Source organism: Rhinopithecus bieti, unplaced genomic scaffold (genome assembly GCF_001698545.2).
Source record: "Rhinopithecus bieti isolate Rb0 unplaced genomic scaffold, ASM169854v2 scaffold_1348, whole genome shotgun sequence".
In the NCBI taxonomy this organism is placed as follows: Eukaryota; Metazoa; Chordata; class Mammalia; order Primates; family Cercopithecidae; genus Rhinopithecus; species Rhinopithecus bieti.
In genome coordinates, this window is record NW_016803373.1 from 506,288 (window position 1) to 526,775 (window position 20,488).

The 20,488-nt window shown below is 41.1% G+C and overlaps 1 protein-coding gene across 5 annotated transcripts in view; it reads left to right on the plus strand.

The window, feature by feature from the left end:
• DDR2 (discoidin domain receptor tyrosine kinase 2) overlaps window positions 1-20,488 on the plus strand; it is a 165,578-nt gene that overhangs the window by 76,667 nt on the left and 68,423 nt on the right. For 3 of the 5 annotated variants that reach the window (XM_017881702.1, XM_017881711.1, XM_017881696.1), the window contains one exon: window positions 18,377-18,485. The exons of 1 other annotated variant lie outside the window; for it this stretch is intronic. In XM_017881702.1, coding sequence (XP_017737191.1) covers window positions 18,404-18,485 — 82 coding nt within the window. In that variant the 5' untranslated portion in view covers window positions 18,377-18,403. Of the gene's footprint in view, window positions 1-7,348; window positions 7,427-18,376; window positions 18,486-20,488 lie in introns of those variants that run through there. One more of the 5 variants, XM_017881721.1, reaches the window with a different exon arrangement.

The window sequence follows — 20,488 nt, forward strand, 5'->3', positions numbered from 1 at the left end:
CTGCTGCCTTGCGGATAGATCGCCGCAGACTGCTGTGTTAGCAATGAGGGAGGCTCCGTGGGCGTGGGACCCTCCCAGCCAGGTGTGGGATATATTCTCCTGGTGTGCCAGTTGGCTTAAAGCGCAGTATTGGGGTGGGAGTTACCCGATTTTCCAGTTGTTGTGTGTCTCAGTTCCCCTGGCTAGGAAAAGGGATTCCCTTCCCCCTTGGGCTTTCCAGGTGAGGCGATGCCTCGCCCTGCTTCAGCTCCCGCTGGTCAGGCTGCAGCAGCTGACCAGCACCGATTGTCCGGCACTCCCTAGTGAGATGACCCCAGTACCTTAGTTGAAAGTGCAGAAATCACCGGTCTTCTGTGTCGCTCGCGCTGGGAGTTGGAGACTGGAGCTGTTCCTATTTGGCCATCTTGCTCCGCCCCCCTGTTCGTTGTAATTTTTGTCACTCTGTCTTCCCTCTTGGATTATTTCTTTCATTCTCCTTAGAAAATTTTTGAATTCTCCCATCAGTTGGAAAAAAGAGACCCTCTTTACATCCTTTACCTTCTTCTCCAGCTTATACTGACTATGCAAGCAGCTTATACTTAGGTCCCATGCAAGCAGTGAGTTCAGAAAAACCAAGAACATGAACAATGTATCATCTCCTATTGTTGGCTCTTGATTTTGAATAGATATTCCCTACCCAACTAGATTCATGTGTGAGACTCTGAGTATAGGTCATTCATTGAATGTCTGTTACTGCTAGAGTCTCTGAGTATGTAGTCAGTTGATGTGAACTTAAATGTAGTTGGTGTTACACGCAGTTTAAATGTTACCCTATGTCAACCTCATGGTTCTCATTCTTATGCCAATAGCTACAGTATATTTATTCTCTACCATCGGATCTAATTACATAAGCTTTGGTACTTCTCATTGTCCAGAAGGAACTTAATGTGAGAGAGGGTATGTCTTCCTCACATTATGAAGGATTAAGAAACAGAGGCTCAGGGAGAATATTTGGCTCATCCAAGATTACACCATTAGTTCAGCAGCTGGTCAGATGCTGTTTCTAATAAGCCACTCAGTTAGCTAACTTCCTTGGCTTCAATAAGGAAAGTGACTTAAACTGTGGCATTTCTGATCTTTTATACTGTGTGTGTGTGTGTGTGTATACATTTTTTCTTCTTTATCACCTACCATGTTTTCTGATATGTAATAAGTTCTCAATAAATGCTGGTTAATGAATATTTCAAGCCATGTTTTCCTTTTGGAAGTTGGGAGCATATGTAATGGAGAAAGACTAGATTGAGCGATAAAGCATAAAGTATAACTAGGAAAGGTCATAGTTTGGGATGAAGAGTAATGCAGTTTGTTCAGAAGTATATAAGGCATTGTGCTATGTGCCACGATGCCTATACAGAATGTATAGTCTCTAGTTCCTGATATCAGAGAGTTTATAATGAGATAAGCATATTATATTTGGCATTGTGAAAATGAGATAAAAATAGAGATAAGACTGAATCATATGGGAAAAGATTAGTTTCCAGTTTAAGAGAATGTTATCAACATCAACGAGGTGTTCAGAGAAGGGAAGGTAATGAAGAGCCTGCTATTATGCTATTGTTCTCATCGGAAGAGGGGTGAGTGTGAGGGAGGAAGAGAGGACAGATGGAAGATGAGAAGAGGGTGTTTTCCAGAGCAATGTTGTTCATTTAGTACCAGCCCTGTGTGGTAAATAGGACACAAACCTCCAATTGGCTTAAGTTCTTGAGGTAGAAGAGATTAAGAATATAAAAAAGGGAGCAAAATTTATTGATCACCTACTATATGTGAATTCACGAATATTTCTTATCACCTGTCTGTAGAAGGCACTGTATTAGGTGTTAGAGATTCAGTGGTAATAAAGAGAGATACTATCTTCATCCTCAAGGGCAGTCCAGGTAGTGTGCTAGGAACCTCACAAAACTGATCTCAGGAAGGAGGTGCTGAAGTCACATAAGCTCCCCTTATGTAGTTATTCCAGTTTCTGGTTTTCATATCTAATGGATTTTTTTTTTTTTACCATAGCTTCTCCCCATCCACCCAACCCCTGCCTTTCCAGAGTGTGTCTGTCTTTCCAAAATGAGTTTGATACTTTGTGCACATGCCGGGATCCCCATGGGATTGGTGACATCATATGCCATTGGCTCCTATTGCACGCAAGAGAGGAGACAGATCTGCACATTCCTGAAGTTAATGCTGAGCAGAATCTTGGCAGAGGTGGTAGCATCCTTCATTTGACTTTAGACCTTCAACCTCCCTTTTAAAGCCCTGGCTCACACAGTTATTGAGAAGCCTTATCTTGCAAAGAACCTACAGCTTAGGAAAGAGTGCCCACGTCTTTACTATCAAACAAAAAATATTGGCAAATCTTTTATCAATTTTCTATTCTGGCAGAGGTACCATTTATTATGGGGTAGATGGGATATAGATAGAGCATCTCCCTGCCCCTAACCCCTACCTTCCTGAGATAAATGCCTGTTCCACTCCCCAATCACCAGGAAATGCCTTAGAGCAATGGAGTCTAATAGCCTGAGAGTTGTAAAGGGGCAGCAAAGCTACTTCTGCAGGAAGAGAGTGTGCATGAGCCTTATTCATCATCCATATGGGAAGCTGATTCATGTACACGCTTTTCACCCTGATTTGACACATACTAACATCAAATAACTATCTGCTTTACCCCATTTGGATACTATAATAAAAAAAGATAGTCCAGGTACCTCATAAACAACAGAAATTTATTTCTCATTGTCTTGGAGGCCAGGATGTCCAAGATCAAGGTGCTGGCAGATTCAGGGTCTGTTTAGGGTCCACTGCCTGGTTTATGGATGGCATGTTCTCGCTGTGTCCTCACATGGTGGAAGGGATGAAGGATCTCTATAGGATCTCTTTTAAAAGCACTCTGAAAGAGGGTGCCACCTTCATAACCTAATCACTTCTCAAAGGCCCTACTTCCTAATACTGTCACACTGGGGGTTAGAATTTCAATATAGGAATTTTGGGGGAACACACATCCAGTCTGTAGCACTATCTGATAAGGCTTCTGAATAGTCCTGGGCCATTTTACATAATGGGGATTTACTAAGGACTCTCAATAGCATAGCTCTTGCTTCAAGGGGTTTTCCATGGAGGACCTGCCAGAATCACCTAAAGATTTGCCCTTTTGCTTTTGGGAGAATCATTGAGAGAAAAAGGACCTGGCTCCCGTGCTTTCCGCATGCTCACCCACTCTGGCCTTTCTGATTAATGTTTGCTGTTCTGCTTTGCAGATGCCTCCCAGGACCCAGAGGGATACTGTAGCCTCATTTCTGTGGAGACCTTTGGCTGGACTCTCCTGGCTCTCCCAGAGGTGAGAGACCGTGGTTCCTGTAGCCTCAGGCTTGGCACCAACTCATCTCTGGTGGATCCAGGATTCCAGATATCCAATCTCACTACAGCCAGGGCCTCTTTGTCCCAGTGTGACCTTGCAGGCTGTCCCTCTGCCTGCCTCTTAATAGCCCCTGCCATTGGTGATTTTCATTCCAGCTATGAGCCAATGGATCCCTGAAAGCGACTGTGTGGGCTTCTCTCACCATCTCACTCTGGCCTCAGCCTGGTGGTGTGCTCCTCTGTGGTCTGGATGGGGATGATGAACTCGGGCTGCCCGTTGTTTTTGTTTTGTGATATTTAAAGCAGCCAAAGCTCTCATTACTGTAATACAGTATGTGCCTGGGCTGAAGGGGTAGCAGCATTCCTTCTGGATGAGGGTGCAGCTCTATTCTGTTGTGGTGCACCCGCCAGAGTGTTTAGAACCATGGCTGGTAGAATTTACAGTGCCAGGACTGACAGGGGCCTTGGAACTCCCGCATTTTCACACATCCCAGCCCCCTTGTTTGAATGAAGAGGGAGTTGAGCCCATTCTGGGTATGGGGCGACTGTTCAGGCCCTGGGGTGATGAGTGCCAGATCTGGGACTAGAATTTAGGCCCAGAGACCAGCTTGCTGTCATCTGGCTAAGTTTCTGCTTCTGTTCTCCTCACTTGTTCAAGATCCTTCTGAGGCCCTGAACCAAATGAGGAAAATTCATGTAAATCTTAGCACACTGCCTGATACGTAATAAGTGCTCCATAAATGTTTATTAGTACTCTCATAAGCCCTGAGACATGCAAAATATTCTTGCCCTTCAGGGACTTAATATTGTCTTGAGGAGGAGACAAAATTTTCACACTTACACACTAACACACTTAAGGAGAAATTTAAGTCACTAAATGGTTATCTACTAAGTTTTGGGGAATAGGTGCAGTGGATCACACAAGAGAGGAGACAGATTATTATGGCCTAGAAGAAGTGCCATGGTGAAGATAAGAGCATAATGTGTATGACATCTGTGTATGACAGCTTTTCAACTCCTGGCAGTGAGATGAACAGGTCAGCAGCCATTCCTGGACACTGCAGAGCCCTCAGGTCATCCACTCAGCTACTCAGCACATTCACTGATTATCACCCAGCTCTGTGCTCTGCATGAGAATGTAAAGAAGACCATGACAAGATCCTTTCCTCAAGCCTAGCCAGGGAGACAGACATGCATAAAGATATGACCACTGAAAAATTCTACATTCATATCTATTTATATCCTCAAAGCATCATCTGAGCCCACAGGTGGGTAGGCAAGTCAGATAGGATCAAGAGTTTGAAGGAAAGCATACATTTACCTGGTAAAAAGGGGCAACTCGCAAGCCATAAACTCTTGTGCAAAGGGGCTGGTAATTGTGAGTCTTCTGCAGGAGAGGTGGAGTTGCTGGGACATTAGACCCAATCAAGGGCATTCTGAGAATGAGATTGAGAAGTCTCTGAGGCCAGCATGGGGCAAGACCTTGGTGTCACATTCGGCCCCGGCAATGTGGTATTTTTGAGCTGGGCCAGGAAGTGGAGAGGAGTGGGCCTGGTAGAATGGAGAGGGAGGCTCTTTACTTATCAAGAGTAGGTACCAGATGCTGGTGACTCAAGGGGAAACTTCCTGAATGGATATGGAGCCTGTAGATATTTAATCGCCTAAAACAAACACATTTTCTGCACTGCTTGGTTCAGAGGCTGCAGGTTAAAGTAACACAGAAGAGAATATCCAGCCAGCAATGTGAAGGAAGCATGAAATGGAAAGGGTTAGAAGCTGAACTTCTCTTGATCAATGACTTCATTATCTTGGCAAGGATTGCAGAAACTGCAGGTGCTGAGGGAGTGACTTGTTTGTGGGGAGGGGTAGGGACCAGGAAGTGAATCCCAGACACTTGGTGCTAACCCAACTGCTGAATGAGGCTTTCAGGCTCTGGGATTCAGTCAGGAACTCCTGGGCCACATTTTTCCTAGGTATAGGGCTAGAGAGGCTTCACTCTTAGTGTCTGTATGTCCCTGGGCCAATCTGCTTTGTTCTACCATGCCTAACATCAGAAAAATAAAGGTAGATTAAGTTTAGAGCCACTGCTCTGTGTCTTCATCCTGCTTGTTTTTCCTAAGGCAATTGAGCCTTGGAAGGCCTTGTAAGTTCCTGTGAGGTCTACAGTTGTCAGGGGTTGGTGAGGTCGGAGAACAAGCTGGTCTGTTCTGAATTCAACTTTCTCTTTCTTTCTCCCTTTCACTACTGAAGGTCTTCCTGAGCCTTTGCCTCTTTCATCAGCCTGGATGTTGAGGCTGCAATTTTTCATGATTGCTTGTTTTGTATTTTTTCTTCACGGTCTTTCCTAAAGTCCGTTATTCATCCAGGTCCACTTATATGTCTTCTAATCTATTGCACGAACCCTGCAGCCATGGCCTGGCATGAAGTTGCCTGCTCATTGTCTCGCTGGTTTTTCCAAATGCTCACAGGCACTAGTCATGTAAATCTCCTCCTGGCAAGAAAAAAGACTGACTTTTTGTTGTTATCCCCAGATGATTCAACCTGTCCTGGGCTCACAACAGATGCTCAGCATACGATTGCCACCTCGACCGCTGATCTTTTTCTTCCTATACACCGTTCTATTCACACCACTATTCAAAAATTGATATTTATAAGCACTTACTATATCCCAGGAATTGTATTATATGTTCTTTATATGCATTATCCCATTTAATTTTAATAGTGATACCATTTTCTACTTTTAACTATCTCTCCTTTCTACACTGATAGAAAAGTGTCCCTAAACCCAGAGACTTATTAGTACCTGGCTGTTTTAGAAGTTCCTGACCCATAACGTTTCTGAAGTTATTGCTACAGGATATGGTTGCAAAGGCCTGGGAGGAGAAATCCTTTCTGTCTCTGATGGTTTCAGGGAAGGTAAGAGGTCTCCTGTCTCTTTGTGGTAAAAACACCAGGGTAGGCCTTGATCTCCTGAGTCTTGAGTATGTTAAGGGAAAGACACTAAGACTGTTCTGCCAAAAGGGCAGACTCTGCCTGGTGTCTGGGAAGTTGAGCCCAAGTTTCTCTCCAAGGAGGGTCTCCTGCAGGGATCCGGAAGGAGGGTCTATTGGCATCACACAGGACCTCTTCTGGGTTCAGGAGGGTTTCCTATAGCTAGATGAGCTAGAACTGGTTGATGTCTCAGTGATGCTTCAGGCCATGTTGATTGAACCTGCGCTAAAGGCAAGCCGCCCTTCAGAGCCATGTGTTCTCAAGAGACAGCACAGCCATAACCGCAAGAGTAGGATGGTCCTGGTGGAAATGGCACAATCAAAACAAGCTCCTGGGCCTTGTGGCTTTGAGTGGCTGAACTGGAAGGTTCTTGGGGTGCGAGCACTCTCACTCACAGTATTGATCAAGCAGCGTAATCACATCACTGCCCCCACAGAAGTGGCAGCCACTCAGTTCTCCTCAGCCCAGGCTGATTTCTGCTCTGCTGGTTCATAGGAAACCACTTGGGTGTTTCATGACTGCTGAAGCCCAAGGCACTTTCTCCAGAGGCAGCATGCATCACTCACAGGATGGACCAAGCGAAATGTCCTGGTCAAAGGCAAGAAGTTTGTATTATTGTCCTTGGCTATTTTACTATCATGTAAATACCCGCCAACCAACCTACAGATATTCTCTGAGTACTTACTATGTAGGTGTTAAGGGATATAAAAATAAGGGTGTGGCTAGGGGTGGCATGCTTTTTGCCCCTAACTTGCAAATTTGTTGAGAACATAATGCCAAGCACAGTGAAAACAAAAGATAAATACAAATAAATGGTAACATTTATGAGACAGGCACTAGGTTCTACGCACTTCTTATGTGTTAACTCATTTCATCCTTACAACATTCCTATGGGCAGGGGCCATTATTACTCCCATTTTTACAGGTAAGAAGACAGAGGTGCCAAAGTTCAAGTGTGTGCCCAGGTGCATGCCACCGGTGAGAGGGGGAGACAGGACTCAAACCCAGCAAGCCTGGTCTCAGACAAGGTGACTCATAAAGAGCAGGAAAGGAGGTAGGTGGCAGAACATTCAGTGCAGAGGTTCAGAGGGTGGAAGGAAGTAACTTCAATCTGGTTTAAAGAAACCAGTTATCAGAGACAGACAGGGCCTAAAGAAGGTATAGGTGGCTCAGAGTTTTAGGAAGGAAAAACAGGAAGTTGGGCCAATAGGGATAGCGAGATAAGAGAACAAGTGCTAGGCTGGAAGACCAGGGGCCTGGCCGTGGCTGTGAGCAGCTGCTCCCTCGGGGGAGGTCACTCTGCTTTTTGGGCTGCCTTATTTTCTCACCTCCAATTGGAGAAAATTGGGAAAGATGAGCTTTCAGGTCCCTTCAAGTTTTTACCTTATGGTTCTGTGATTTTTGAGGGCTGGCATGTTTCCTTGGTTGCTTCCAAAACCCTCTGACCACAGTCCCTCAGGCTGACCCTCTTGTGCCCAGTAATGTGGAAAGATGGCCCTCTGCTCACCAGCACGTGCTTCCGAGGGCTGTGGAGCCTGGGACAGAAGGTAGGGTTGGAAAGAAAATGAGAGGAGCTGGTTGGGAAAGATACTTATGTACAGAAAAGTTTCCAGCAAGTCAGAGGTCAGAGTAAAAGATCCAAATGAAAAGCCAGAGATTGCTAGGGCTCACCAAGGTTGAATAACTTGTCCAAGCAGTTATATCTTAGCAGGCCAAGGGATATTGGATTATAACATTTCTAATACATTGTTTTGTATTTGGAAAATGCTCTGCCTTCAGTTTGTATTTTCTCTCCTTCTTCTTCTCGGTAATCAAATGAAAACATTAGATTTGACGTTTCTTTCCAGTGTGTATAGGACAGACAGGAAACTAGGTGAATGGTGTAATGCAGTCAATGTTCTGTGACTCCATTCTGCCCCTGGAAGAGGGATGTTTTCTATAATAGTGATGTGACTTAACATCCTCTTCTCTTCCTAGAAAGGGAGTGAGAGAATGAGATAGCCATCTAGCACTTTCCCCCCTCACCTTTTCTACAAACTCTAGCATCTCATTTTACAGAAGAAAAGACTGAGGTGGAAGGGAGCAAAGACAGAACAAAGGCAGAAGTGGAGCTTGCTGTTTCATCCAGTGTGGGTCACCTCAGGTCACCTAGGGCATATCCTATGTGCCCAGATACTTACGGATGGGGTCATTCTGGGCCTTTGGCTCTGCACCGAGGGGCTGCATTTTGAGAAGCATGAGGTTGGGACTCCCAGAGGAAAGTTGAGAGTCAGGAAAACTTCAACAAATCCTCAGGAATCGAAACAGAACATGAGATGAGGATGTTTGGGACAGCTCTGCTGTTAGTTTCTGTGTGTGTGTTTGGGGGCCCATCTCTTGCCAAAACCAAGCTCATTTCTGCATATTTGTTTGCTTAATATGAAATACTCCAAAACTGCTCTTCATATTTGTTTAATCTGAAATGAAAATGACTCAGCAGAGAGGAAAAACAAGATTTAAATGCCCTGATGGCCCCTTAATTAAAATATGTAGCCCCAAATCATGGGGGTGTTCTTCTCCCCACCAAATCTTAATCTTCAACACACACAATGCAAGTGCCACACACAGTCATGTGCGCGCACACACACACACACACGCATTGTGTTTGCCTGCCACAACTTGACCTCAGTCCCTTTATCTCTTTTCCCCTTCATACTCCAGCCTTTCCAGGGTCCTACCTTTCCTGCAGGGTGAGACATATTTGAGCTTAGGTGGAGGGGCCTGGCCTGAGCTACAGGCCACAGATGATTTTCCAGGAGGGCCACCACCTCCTCTCCAGTCCAGATCACAGGCTCGGTGTCAAGATCCCTGTGGGAAATCTGAATTTTCATTCTTCAGCAAAGTCGAGGCCACTTCAGATTGTCCCTAGCTTTTGGATCTGGAAAAATGGACTCCATGGACGGAATGGCCGTCTACCAAATCAGACATGTCTTGCTTTGTACACAAGCTGTACTCCTGAAAAGTTGGGTATAAACTGGATCTTGGGATGTTGCATCAAGTTTGAGTGTACTGAAATTTGCTATTCAAAGAAACCTAGCACTGCATTCTTTTGTGAAGGGAAGAATTACTTTGTAATGGCTGCTCATCTAGTGATTTATGAATTTGGTAAGTAGATGGAACATTTTTGTATACTGAACGTTATTTTAAATGTACTGTGTGGGATTTGTTTTTCAAAGTTACCCGGCATTGAATCCTTTTGCAAAGAGCTATTCTGTAGTGTAGATAAACATTTCATGATTTATGAGTTTGGTAACTTTAGGCATTTCTTAAAGTGGGATATACCCCTAGTTCTGCTTCAGAGAAAAAGTTGTTTTTTGCTAATGATCAGACTTGGAGAAAAAAGAGCTCTACCATATGTGAGTTATGGTCACTCCTGAGGGGCTTGGGAAGAACGGAGGTACTCAAACTTTCCATTTTGTTAGAGCAAAAGATCCAGGAGTTGCCTGCTCTTCTTACTTTCTGTATTATCACTGGGGTGGAAATTATGGAGGTATTTTTCCAAAGAAATGTAGTTCACTATTATAGCTACATTTCAAAGGTGTTTCTCTTCATATCTATATCATTTAAATATATATATATAAACATACATATATACACACACATACATGTATGTACACAAACACATATATACACACACACACATGCACATATGTATGTATATACATATATAATCTATCATGTATATTTAGATCTAAAGCAAGAAACAGACATTGCATTGCAGTAGGGCTTGTGTTTTGAACCACTGAAGGGCTGCTGTTTCCACCAGTACAGAGTGCTGGGGCTTGCTCTGAGATCACCAGGAGTATAAACCAGGCAGGAGGGAGACCTTAACTTCCTGCTTACTCTTTCTCACTTGGCAGGTCAAAAATCATTTCAGTACTCATCTCCCAAGGTTCCTAGCTGTGTCCCCATACCATCCTATCTGAGCAGTAGTGTGAAGCTTGTTTTGGGAAATGATCTGATTGCTAAGACGGTTGGAAAAAAATATGGTGTCACGTGTGTACAGCCAAGAGCTGACCTAGGATGCCTACATATTCCTGGCTCATCCATGAGCCACATATTCATTGAGGTTCTTATAGGTAGGAAAAAACCCTGCTTATAAGAACCATACATGGACTGGCAATGGACTGGCAGTGTTTCAGGCAGAATGTGCAGAAAACTTACCCTTTCACCATGATTTGGCCCTGAATGTGTCTCAGAAAAAGGCTTTTGGAAGCTCATCCAAGTGCAGAGATAATCTGTGAGACATTTAACCTCTCAGACTCTTGCTTTTTTCTTTCCTGGAGAGCTGCTAATTTCTAGTTGTGGCTGCCACACTCCTGTCTGCCTGGTCTTCCATTTTACTTCCTGGTTTCCCGGTGGCTTTGACACATGGCCTGTCCAGATCCCAGTGGAGGCCGTCCTGAGATGGAGAGTTGGCGGTCTTTTGTCGGATCTGGGAGGTCCTGAACTATGACTTCCTTTGAAATCAATTTGGAATGTCCATCCAGCTTGGCTAAGGAAGGGGATTTTGACTGTGAAGAGGGAAGTGGGTTCTTTACTACAAAGGACATATTCTCTCTGAGTCACATGTTCCTTGATGTTCTTTGGTAAATGTTGGGCTGTGGGCCTAGAAACACTGACCTTGGAGTCAGGGAAACTGGGATCCAGTTCTAACTCTGTGGTCTTCTAACTTAGTGACCCAAGTAAGTCAAAATTAATCTCATTTTGATGTAGAGATATGCAAGATCCTTGACCTTCAATGACTCATGGTCTGGCTTAAGAGAAAGACAGGTAAAGAAGCAAACTCTAATTCAGCACAATGAATGGGAAGCAGCAGTCAGACCACGTAAAACAGCCTCAATTGAGGGTGAAGGGACTGAGGGCTGTACTTTTCTACTTTGTCAAAAGGAGATGATAATTTCTCTCCACAGGATTGTGGTGAGGCTCAATGATATAATGCATCTATAAGTAACTGATATAGTTCAGGAATTCTAAAATAGAAACAGGCAGTAATTCTCAACTGTTTTCTTTTTCCACTCTATTCACATGCAAGGTGTGCTAACCAATAATATCTCCCAGTACAACAAGTGATTCTTGAAGTATAGGACATGTTCCCCCCACACCTCCAACTCTGGGAATGCACAGAAAGCATCCTTGAGATTCTGATAGTCTGTTTCCAGGAAAAATGTTTTGTTTGGTTTCATCAGAAAAGCTAAGATAAATGACATTAACAAGGAACACATTTTCCTTGTTGAAAATCAAAACATTACAAATAAGGCTAAAGTCTCCCTTTGATCACCATTCACAATCTCCTCTGACAAATGCAGCAGTCCATCTCCTAACTCCATCTCTGAGGGAACCACTACTGTCAGCATAGTGTTTAATCTTCCAGATCTTATATATATATAAATGTACATGAGTGTGTATCTATCCATAAAAATATATAGTGTGCTTTACATAAACTTTGCAACCTTGTTCACCTAAAAACATGTCATCAACTTCAAACCTTGTAACTGTGAGTAGCTCTAATACATTCATTGTTACAATTGCATAGCATTTCACAGTAGGAGTATACTATAGTTAATAACATTATCCTACTGGTAGACATTTTTCTAAGTTTTTGTTATTAAAATATATTGCAAAGCATTTTTTGTGCATGCCTCTTTGTGTACACACACAAGTCTTTCTTTAGGGTGAATAATAATAAATGGGATATATAAATCATGGTATATGTATTTTTATTGAAATTATCTTCTAATTTATATATCCAGCAGCAGAGTATGAGAGTATGCATTTGCCTATCTTATTGCCAAGTTTTATATTATCACACTTTAAAATTTTGCCAATCAGATAGGTAAAAATTGGCATTCAACTACTGCTTTAATGTTTGTCTTTGTGACTACTAGCAAGGTTGAATACTTTTAGATGTTTACAGCATTATATTGTCTCCCCTGTTAAATGCTTTTATTTACTTGGCCCATTTTCTAGTGGCTTTTAAAAAATGATTTATAGAGATTATTTATACTAGAAGTTATTTCATTATACAATTTCAAATATTTATCTTTGCCAGTTGTTTACATGTTATGTTTATGATGTCTTTTGATCTTAAAGAAGTTTTGAATTTTGATGGGAAAATTTATTATTCTTTTCGTTTCTGGATTTTGCTTTTCATGTCTTATTTGTGCAGGCCTTCCTTATCTTTAGGTTATAGCAAATTGTTCTAGATTTTCCTTGAAATATTCTTATGGCTCCATCTTTACATTTTGGGCCCTTCATTTTTGTGAGGTGTAGCTATACCTTCATTTGCTTTTTTTTCTTTTTTTAATACTTTAAGTTCTAGGGTACATATGCACAATGTGCAGGTTTGTTACATATGTAAATAACATGTCCATGTTGGTGTGCTGCACCCATTAACCGCATTACATTAGGGTATATTTCCTCCTAATGCTATTCTCCCGCACCCTCCTTCCCATAATAGACCCGTGTGATGCTCCCTTCCTGTGTCAAGTGACTCATTGTTCAGTTCCACACTATGCATGAGAACATGTGGTATTTGGTTTTGCTGTCTTGCGATAGTTGCTGAGAATGATGGTTCCAGCTGCCATCCCATATCCCTACAAAGACACGACCATCCTTTTTTATGGCTGCATAGTATTCCATGGTGTATTATGTGCGACATTTCTAATCCAGTCCTGTCACAGATGGACATTTGGTTTGATCCAAATCTTTTGCTATTTGAAAGTTCCACAATAGACATACATGTGCATTGTCCCTTTATACAGCGACTATAATCCTTTGGGTAGATCCCCAGAAGGATGCTGGGTCCATATGTTTCTAGTTCTAGATCCTTGAGGAATCGCCATACGTTTCCACAATGGGTGAACTAGTTTAACAGTCCACCAACAGTGAAAATGTTCTATTTCTCCATTCCTCTCCAGCACCTGTTGTTCTCGGACTTTTTAATGATTGCCTATTTCGAACGTGTGAATGTACTCATGTGGTTTTTGATTTGTATTCTCTGATGGCAGTGAAATTAGCATGTTTTCAGTGTCTGTGGCTGTATGAATGTCTTCGTTTGAGAAGTGTTCGCTTTCATAACCTTTGCCACTTTTTGATGGGTGTTTTTTTTCTTGTAAAGTTTGATGATTCTTTATAGGTTCTGGATATTAGCCCTTGCAGATGAGTAATTGCCAAAAATTTGCTCCCATGTCTGTAGTTGCCTGTTCACTCTGAGGTAAGTTTCTTGCTGTGCAGAGCACTTAGGTTTAATTTAGATCCCAGTTCAATTTGGCTTTGGTTGCCATGCTTTGGGATGTTTTAGACATGAAGTCCTTGCCCATGCCTATGTCGACTACTAAAGCATCTGAAACTTCTTCACCAAGTTTAAATGCTCCCTTTCTCAGGTGGTACATTTCCATTTATTCAGGAGTCTTTTCTGGGTTGTTCATTCTCTTCAATGTTCTGCTTATCTATTTATATACCAATTACATACTCAGAGAGGCCTTTGCTGGCCACCTTACCTAGAATAACTCTCATTCCCTTTGTATTACACTACTGTATTTTATTTTCTTCCATGTACATATGTTTCTTTAAAATTCTTCTTCATTTACTTGTTTGCTTATGTACTATAAGTTCCATGTTGGCAGGAACCTTCTTTGCCTTTTTTACTGATGTGCTTATCACCTGTAATAGCACCTAATAGCTATTTACAAAATAGTTGCTGAATGAATGAATGAAGGCCAATGGCTTGACCAGTGGTGTTTGCATTTTGAGTTTTATTTCTTAAGGCCTAAATAAATCGCCAAAGGGATTTCTACTACTAACTAAAGAAGTGGGTAGAGAAGGGCTTTTTCAGCAGTCCTTGACATGCTTCTTTTGAGTTGTGTTCACATGTCATGTTGTTTAAATATTGAACCCTTGGAAAGACTCATTCAAAGGTGCAGAAAAGGGTTTTTCTGCTCACAACAAGCTTTGGAGATACTTCCTTTTAGGGCATGAAATTTAAAATGACCAGATGTAGTCACTGAATATATGGCTCAAGACAATCATTAATTCATTCTGCAAATACTTACCAGGCACTCTGGTAGTGTTGAGACTACAATAGTGAATAAAATGAACATGGAGCTTGTGTGTGTTGGGGGTAATACAAATTAAACAATCACAGCAATGAATATATAGTGAGAAACTATGATCACTTCTATATAGAAACATGTTTTTAGAGCATGTAACAATCAAGGGGATCAGAGAATATTTCACTGAGAAAGTGACCATTTAGTGGAGATCTGAACTAGGCAAAGAGAGGAGAGAAAGTTCTTGGCAGAGGTCCTTAGGCCAAAGAAAATGGAAGAAAAAAGAAAAGAAGCCCCAGTGTGACTGAGGTGGAAAGGATGTGGAGAAGGGCAGCTCCGGTGAGGTAGGTGGAGCCCAGATCGAAGGATGATATAGTGTGATGATGAGCAAAAACAAAAGAAGGAACAACAACAACAAAAACTCATGTGGATTTTGAAGTAACACCAGCCTTAGGTTCACATATGAGTTTGGTCACCTATCAGGTGTGTAACCTGATCAGCTTTAACCTCTTTCTCCTTAGCTCCCCTGTTGTTGAAAACAAAACTCATTGAGTTACTGTGAATATTGTAAGAGACATCTCTGATTCGCAGTAGATACACAGGGTATAGGTATAATACTTCTAGGTGCTTTACAGTGCTCTGTTTGTTAGCTGACAGTCGTCTAATTTTAAGCAAAACAGAAAAATAATTACTGCTTTTAGAGATTCGCAGCGTGAAGCCCAGCAGCAGTTTCAAAAAGTAAATTAGTCAACATTTTTTGAACACTTAGTAAGTTTGACGTAGTTCAGTTAAAACCATTTTGAGCACATACTTTCTACGTGATATAAAGTAATACTTTGGCAATACAAGAATGAGCCATTTTGAAGTTAATGATTAAATGGATAATTTTATAACCATGTTGTAAAGGATCCAATAGAGTTAAATGAAGCATGTGTTTTGGTGAAGGCAAGAAAGGAAATGAGGTGTGGGAGATATTCTTTGCAGAAGGAATTATTGGGGAAGGTTATGGAGGGGAGGAAGTTACGGCCAGTAACCCATGAGAGAGGTGCCACAGGAGAGAGAGAATTCCAGGACTCTTCTGCAAAAGGCTGCTAGGAGAGGGCGGTGAGCCAGGGCAGTCCTGGGCTTCAGTGCTTACTGAATGGCTGCTTACAAAGAGCTCGGGTCGCTCTGGAAGGACATCCTGGATTATGGTCATGAGTTAGTGCTCAACTATAGCCAAGACCAATGTCTCCAGGATTCACCTGTGTGTTTCTTTCTCTGGACATGTTTCTTTAGGGACTTATTTATGGAAATAGTGTTCCTGCTGCTGGAAGTAGCTAGGAACACTGAGACATGTATTTTATCTTATCCAAATCAATGCTATGAAACTATGCTCATCACCCTTTGTAGTTGTGGATCACACGCCCCTCAGTCTCTCACTATGGGGTCATTTAAATCTTCTGTGTTTTATTTGTTTGGATCCGTCCTCTTCAGTCAAAACCATCTGACTATATTGCTTTTTTTTTTTTTTTTTTTTTTTTTTTGGTATCTCCCTTTTTTAATAAACCCTTTTTTATATTTTTTTTTTTTTTTTTTTTTTTTTTTTTTTAGCCCCTCTGGGTGTGTCAGTATTATACTGCTTAGAAATTGTCTTAGAAAGCTTCTGTTTCCTGAAAAAGAAAGTGCCTTACTCATGTCATCTCCTTATTTATTCCACCCCTGTTATTGCCTATTAAAGTCTTATCCATCCTTCAAGAACCTGATCGGATATTTTTTTCTCCATGAAGCCTTCCCAAATCACTCCAGCTTAAGAGAATTTTTTCTTTCTTTATAACATTGTGTCACACACTATTTCTAACAGTGCATCCAATGCTTGCTTGATTATTAGTGTTACTCAGAGGGAATTTTTTAAAAATCAAAATCAACTTTGTATTCTAGAACAGTGTTTTTATTTTTCTTGCTCTGTCACCCAGGCTGGAGTGCAGTGGCACAATCTCGGCTCACTGCAACCTCTACCTCCTGGGTTCAAGTGGTTTTCGTGCCTTAACCTCCCAAGTAACTGGGATTACAGGTAACTGGGATTACAGGCACTCACCACCATGCCTGGCTAATTTTTGTATTTTTAACAGAGACGGGGTTTCATCATGATGGCCAGGCTGGTCTCGAACTCCTAACCTCAGGTGATCCGCCCACCTCGGTCTTCCAAAGTTCTGGGATTACAGGCGTGAGCCACTGTGCCTGGCCTTCTAGAACAGTTTTATATTTACAAAATCATTGTGAAGCTAGTACAGGAAATCCTTGTATATCCCACATCCAGTTTCCCCTATTATTACATCTTATATTAACATAGTACATTTGTCAAAATGAATGAACTGATATGGATACATTATTATTAGCTAAAGTCCATTCTTTATTCTGATTTCCTCAGTTTCCCCTAATGTCCTCTGTCTGGATATAACATTACACTTAGTCATCATGTCTCCTTAGGCTCCCTTAGCTGTGACAGTTTCTCAGACTTCCTTGTTTTTAGTTGCCTTGACAGTTTTGAGGATTACTCAACAGAAACTTTACAGCATTTCCCTCAATTGAGATTTGTCTGGTGATTTTTTTTGTAAGTAGACTGAGGTAATAGGTTTTTGGGTGGAAGACCACAAAGGTAAAGTGTCATTTTCATCACATAATATCAAGGACACATACCATCAATATGACTTATCAGTGTTGGTGTTAACCTTGATCACCCTGTCTTGAGGAAGTGTTTGTCAGATTTCTCCACTGAAAAGTGACTCTTTTTCTTTCTCCATTTTTACACTGTACTTCTTGGGACAAAGTAACTACATGCAACTTACTCTTAAGGAGCTGGGGAAGGGAGATAGTAATGCTTCATTTCCTTAAGAGCAGACTATCTACATAAATTATTTGGAATTCTTTTGCATTGGAAGTATGCCTATTCTCCCCGTTTGTTTATTCAATCATTAATTTATAGCAGCATGGACTCATGGATATTTATTTTATTCTTTGGTTTATAATTCAATACTACTTTTTTTGGAGGGGGAACTCATTAAGTGGGCTACTGTGTCCCTTTGACATCCCCCATAATCTTTTTGTGTGTACGTTTTCTCAATTTCTGGCACTAAAAGATACTCCAAGTCTATCTTGTGTATATTCTGCTCCATTCCCAGAATCAGCCATTTTCCTGAGGAATCCTGTCTCCCTTTATTGAAGAATGGTTAGTAGAAATCGAGATCTGAGCACTAGGTTTTCTCATTGCTACTGGGATGTCATTGCCTCTAGGCCCTCTCAGCGGATGGAACATATGTGTGTATACTAACCCAGGCATATACACATGTCTACAAATATTTCCATATGTAACTATTTGTATCCTTATTAAGCTAAACATGAGTTCATACTGATGTCTCCAAAACGAATCTATTATCATATGAATCATTCTGGGGAAACCTGAAAATACAGAATCCCAGGTATCACTCCAGAGATAATGAATCGGGATAAATATTGAACGTATATGTTTTGAAAGGCAAACATTAAAAGTATTGAATGTTTCTCTTGGTTGAATATTGGAATCAGTATTAAGATTTTGAAAACATCAGTTTACATGATAAATATAAGTTTTACTTTACCATTATTCACCATTTGGGTAAGTATCTTAGGAAAACTTTGTTGTCTGACTGTAGTTTTGCTAATTTAAATTTCATGAGTGTGCAATCTGATAGAGTTTGAAAATTATTGTACTAGGTGATTATTGGATGTGCCAGTCAACTCCCAAAGTCTATGATTTGAAGTCCCATATATAAAAATAAACACTGCAGGAACACAAAATTAACTGTGAGAAGTGTATTCATTCATGTTGGCAGTATCTGCCTCACTCATTTCCTCTCCTTCCCTTTCTGTTTTCTTGCATTATTGGTTGGCGGCAGACTCCAGTTCCAACACCATCTTCTGAGATGATCCTGATTCCCAGAATGCTCTTGGTGCTGTTCCTGCTGCTGCCTATCTTGAGTTCTGCAAAAGCTCAGGTTAATCCAGGTAACATGGCTATTACTCAGCTATATGCTAGAAGACCGGCAGATGTTAAAACCCATCAATGTTCAGTGGTGGGTCTAAAAGCTGCCAAGAGGGTCTACAAAGTTCTTTCTCCATGGTGAAATAGGAACAAAAACTAATATTTTATATATATATATATACACACACACACACACATATATATATACACACACACACATATATATTTTAATACAACCTGTTGAATATTGTAAAAGATTTTCTTATATAGAGTAGGGTGTAGTAAGAGGGCATTTAAAAAGTGGGAGGTGGCAGAACCAACCATTTGCTTCTGCATCTTCTGAGAAAAACAGGACAGAATTTTAGATGTCTTAGAGAACTTCTTCAGGTTGGTTTATGAGTTGTTTCTGGCTGTCTTAGGCTTTGATTTTACTTGGATGTCCTGTTATGCTTTTGGGATCCTGGTCCTATGGGATCTCAGGCAGGTTCTCTTTCCTCTAGGGTGTGGCCATGCTCAAAATAAATAGGTTAGGAGAATCTTTCGAGCCTAATTTTGTGGGATTATGTTGTATTACATGCATTTTTAAAGTTTAAATGGAAATAAATAATTGTATTATTTGTTACACAATAATGCTGCTTAACAACCTATCCAAAGCTCAATGTCTTTAAATGAACATTTATTTGGCTCCTAGCTGGACTTGTTTGGACTGTTCTCTGTTCTGTGTTGATTCACTCAAGCATAACTGAGAGACAGCTGGCTATTGGCTCATCTAGGATGGCCGTGGCACAGATGAATGGGGCAACTTTGCTGTGCTCTGTTTCATCCTCCTGCAGACTAGCCTGGGTATGTTTTCCTGGAAATTGCACAGGAACAAGACCAGAAGCCAGAATATTCAAACATTTTTCAAGTCACTGCTGAAATCATGTTTACGTCTCATTGGCCAAAGCAATTCATGTGGCCAAGCCCAGAGTCAGAGTGGGAGAGCACAAAAAATTAGATGGTAAAGATCTGGGATGCAGGTATTGGAGAAGAATTGGAGTCATTTTTTTTTCCTTTTGCCACAAATATGAACATGGAAAAGTACACACAGCTTAAGTGTTCAATTTTATGAATTTTATAAACTGAACACATCTAAACAGTACCCGAATTAAGAAACAGAACTATACCAGCATTTCAGAAGCTCTCTTCATGCTCCCTTCCAGTAACTTTTCTCACCACCCCCCAAAGGTAGCCATTATCCTGCTTTCCAGCAACATAGATGAGTTTTGCCCATTTTTGTACTTATATACACGGAATTAGATGATGCATAAATACTCTTTGTGTCTGGCTTCTTTCACTTAACATTTTGTTTATGAGATTCATCATACTGTTACATGCAGTTGTCAACTATTCATTTTCATTGTTGTATATTACTTTGTTTGAATATTTTATTTAGCCAATCTACTGTAGATGGGAATTTGGATAATTTCTAGTTTGGGCCCATTATGAACAAAGCTCCTATATTTATAAGTATAAAACTTTTGGTAGAGATAAGTACTCAGTTCCTTTGAGTATACACTTAGAAGTGGAACTTTCATATGTATAGCATATGATGTACTATTCTGCATAATACCAAAAATTGTTTTGAAGTGCTTTACCATTTTACCATCCCATAGCAGTATATGTGAGTTCCAGTTGCTCCATGCTATATTTTGATTCTGGAGGGTGCTTTAATTTTGTCCTCTTCATAGCATAAGGGTTCATTTGTGAAATACTTGCTCTCCTCCTTCCACAAAAGTTCCATGTGCATGGGTTTTTCTTTATACCTTCAATAGGAAATATGATCAAAACTCCTTAAAATCAAAGAATTATTGGTTGAAGAAGCCCAGTGCCTTGTTACTTTCTCGTAATAAGCTCAGCTGTTGCATCTCGGATCCTAACTTGGGTACCATTTTTTCCTTTTTCTGCTCTGTATTCCTCTCAATCAATTGTTGATATTTGGTTGCCTCCTACTACATTCTTCATGCTCTGAGTTCCAAGGAAGAGT